Source organism: Echinops telfairi, unplaced genomic scaffold (genome assembly GCF_000313985.2).
Source record: "Echinops telfairi isolate 266 unplaced genomic scaffold, ASM31398v2 ScPeMD7_7467;HRSCAF=8505_1, whole genome shotgun sequence".
Classification (NCBI taxonomy): Eukaryota; Metazoa; Chordata; class Mammalia; order Afrosoricida; family Tenrecidae; genus Echinops; species Echinops telfairi.
The window spans coordinates 33,610,456-33,611,531 of record NW_022111368.1 but is presented as its reverse complement, the minus strand read 5'-3'; the positions used below and the strand labels follow the sequence as shown (position 1 = coordinate 33,611,531).

Genomic DNA, 1,076 nt, shown 5'->3' with positions numbered 1-1,076 from the left:
CAATGGGAGGGGATGCCTCACCTTTGAGTACACACTGCCCTGTGTGCCATGATGACCTTTGATAGTGCACAGGATATACAAAGAGAAAGTGCTTCATCCAAGATGCTCAGAATTTGGAGTGCTAATACATCCCATCAGCCCTTTATGTGAACTGTTAGACATTTCGAAAATTTTCTCAATCCCATCCCAGGACTTTCTTTTATTTTGTGACTGCATAAAAGTATCTAAATCATATATTTCTATATGAAATCAAGTTGTCTTACTGACAGTTTATGTAATTTTTAATTTTAAGTTTTAGCACAAACACATTCACTTATTAATCAAGGGGCTGATCTAATCAAATTAGCACTTTCAAATAGTTGTAGGTAAAATTGCGTAATGGAAGTAATCAATATAATAATAGGGGGAAAAGCTTGTTCATTCTCACAGCTACATCCTGCTCAAGTGAGGGTGGAATTTTCACACCACTTTTTATGCCTGAGAACAGATGACATTGTTCTCAGCACATTACGTCACTAGTGTTCCGACATCCCGTGTTCTCTGTATTGCGCTCTCCTTCATATCCCAGACCTGGCGCTGCACCCAAACACCGTGCATAAGACTGAAGACAGTCTGAGTTTTTCTGCCATCTGTCTCTTCAAAATTTTCCTCCAGGTTGCAAGAAAACCGTTTTGGTTTCAAAGTGCTCTCAGGTTTCCTGGTGAAGGTTTTGCCATCGGTAGAGATGGCACAGTCAGGCTTGGCCATTGCACTCATTGGTTGCAAAGCCATTCCCACTCCTAGTTCCTTCATGTGTTCATCAAAACCTTTGCTGTCTGTCAGGCACCAGCTTTCTAGGAGCTGCTGGGTGGGGGTCATGGTGGGCGAGGCTAAGGCAGAAGAAAACTCTGGTGGGAGAGTGTGGTGTGCCCAGTTACTTTTAAATATGGTGTTTTTTCAGTTTATTATTCATTGTTAAAAAGTCCTTATTTATTATTCAACCAAATCATTTCAACTACCCACCACTGCCAATGAGTTCATTCCATTGAGTTGAGGTATAGTTAGGAATTTGTAAATGTATCTTTTAAACACACTCA

General features: G+C 40.5%; 1 protein-coding gene across 1 annotated transcript; it reads right to left on the bottom strand.

The window, feature by feature from the left end:
* Window positions 1-507: 507 nt before the first annotated feature.
* Window positions 508-858, bottom strand: LOC101657255 (fatty acid-binding protein 5-like). The gene has a single exon (XM_045283842.1). The coding sequence runs from the start codon at window positions 856-858 to the stop codon at window positions 508-510; it is 351 nt and encodes a 116-aa protein (XP_045139777.1).
* Window positions 859-1,076: the final 218 nt, after the last annotated feature.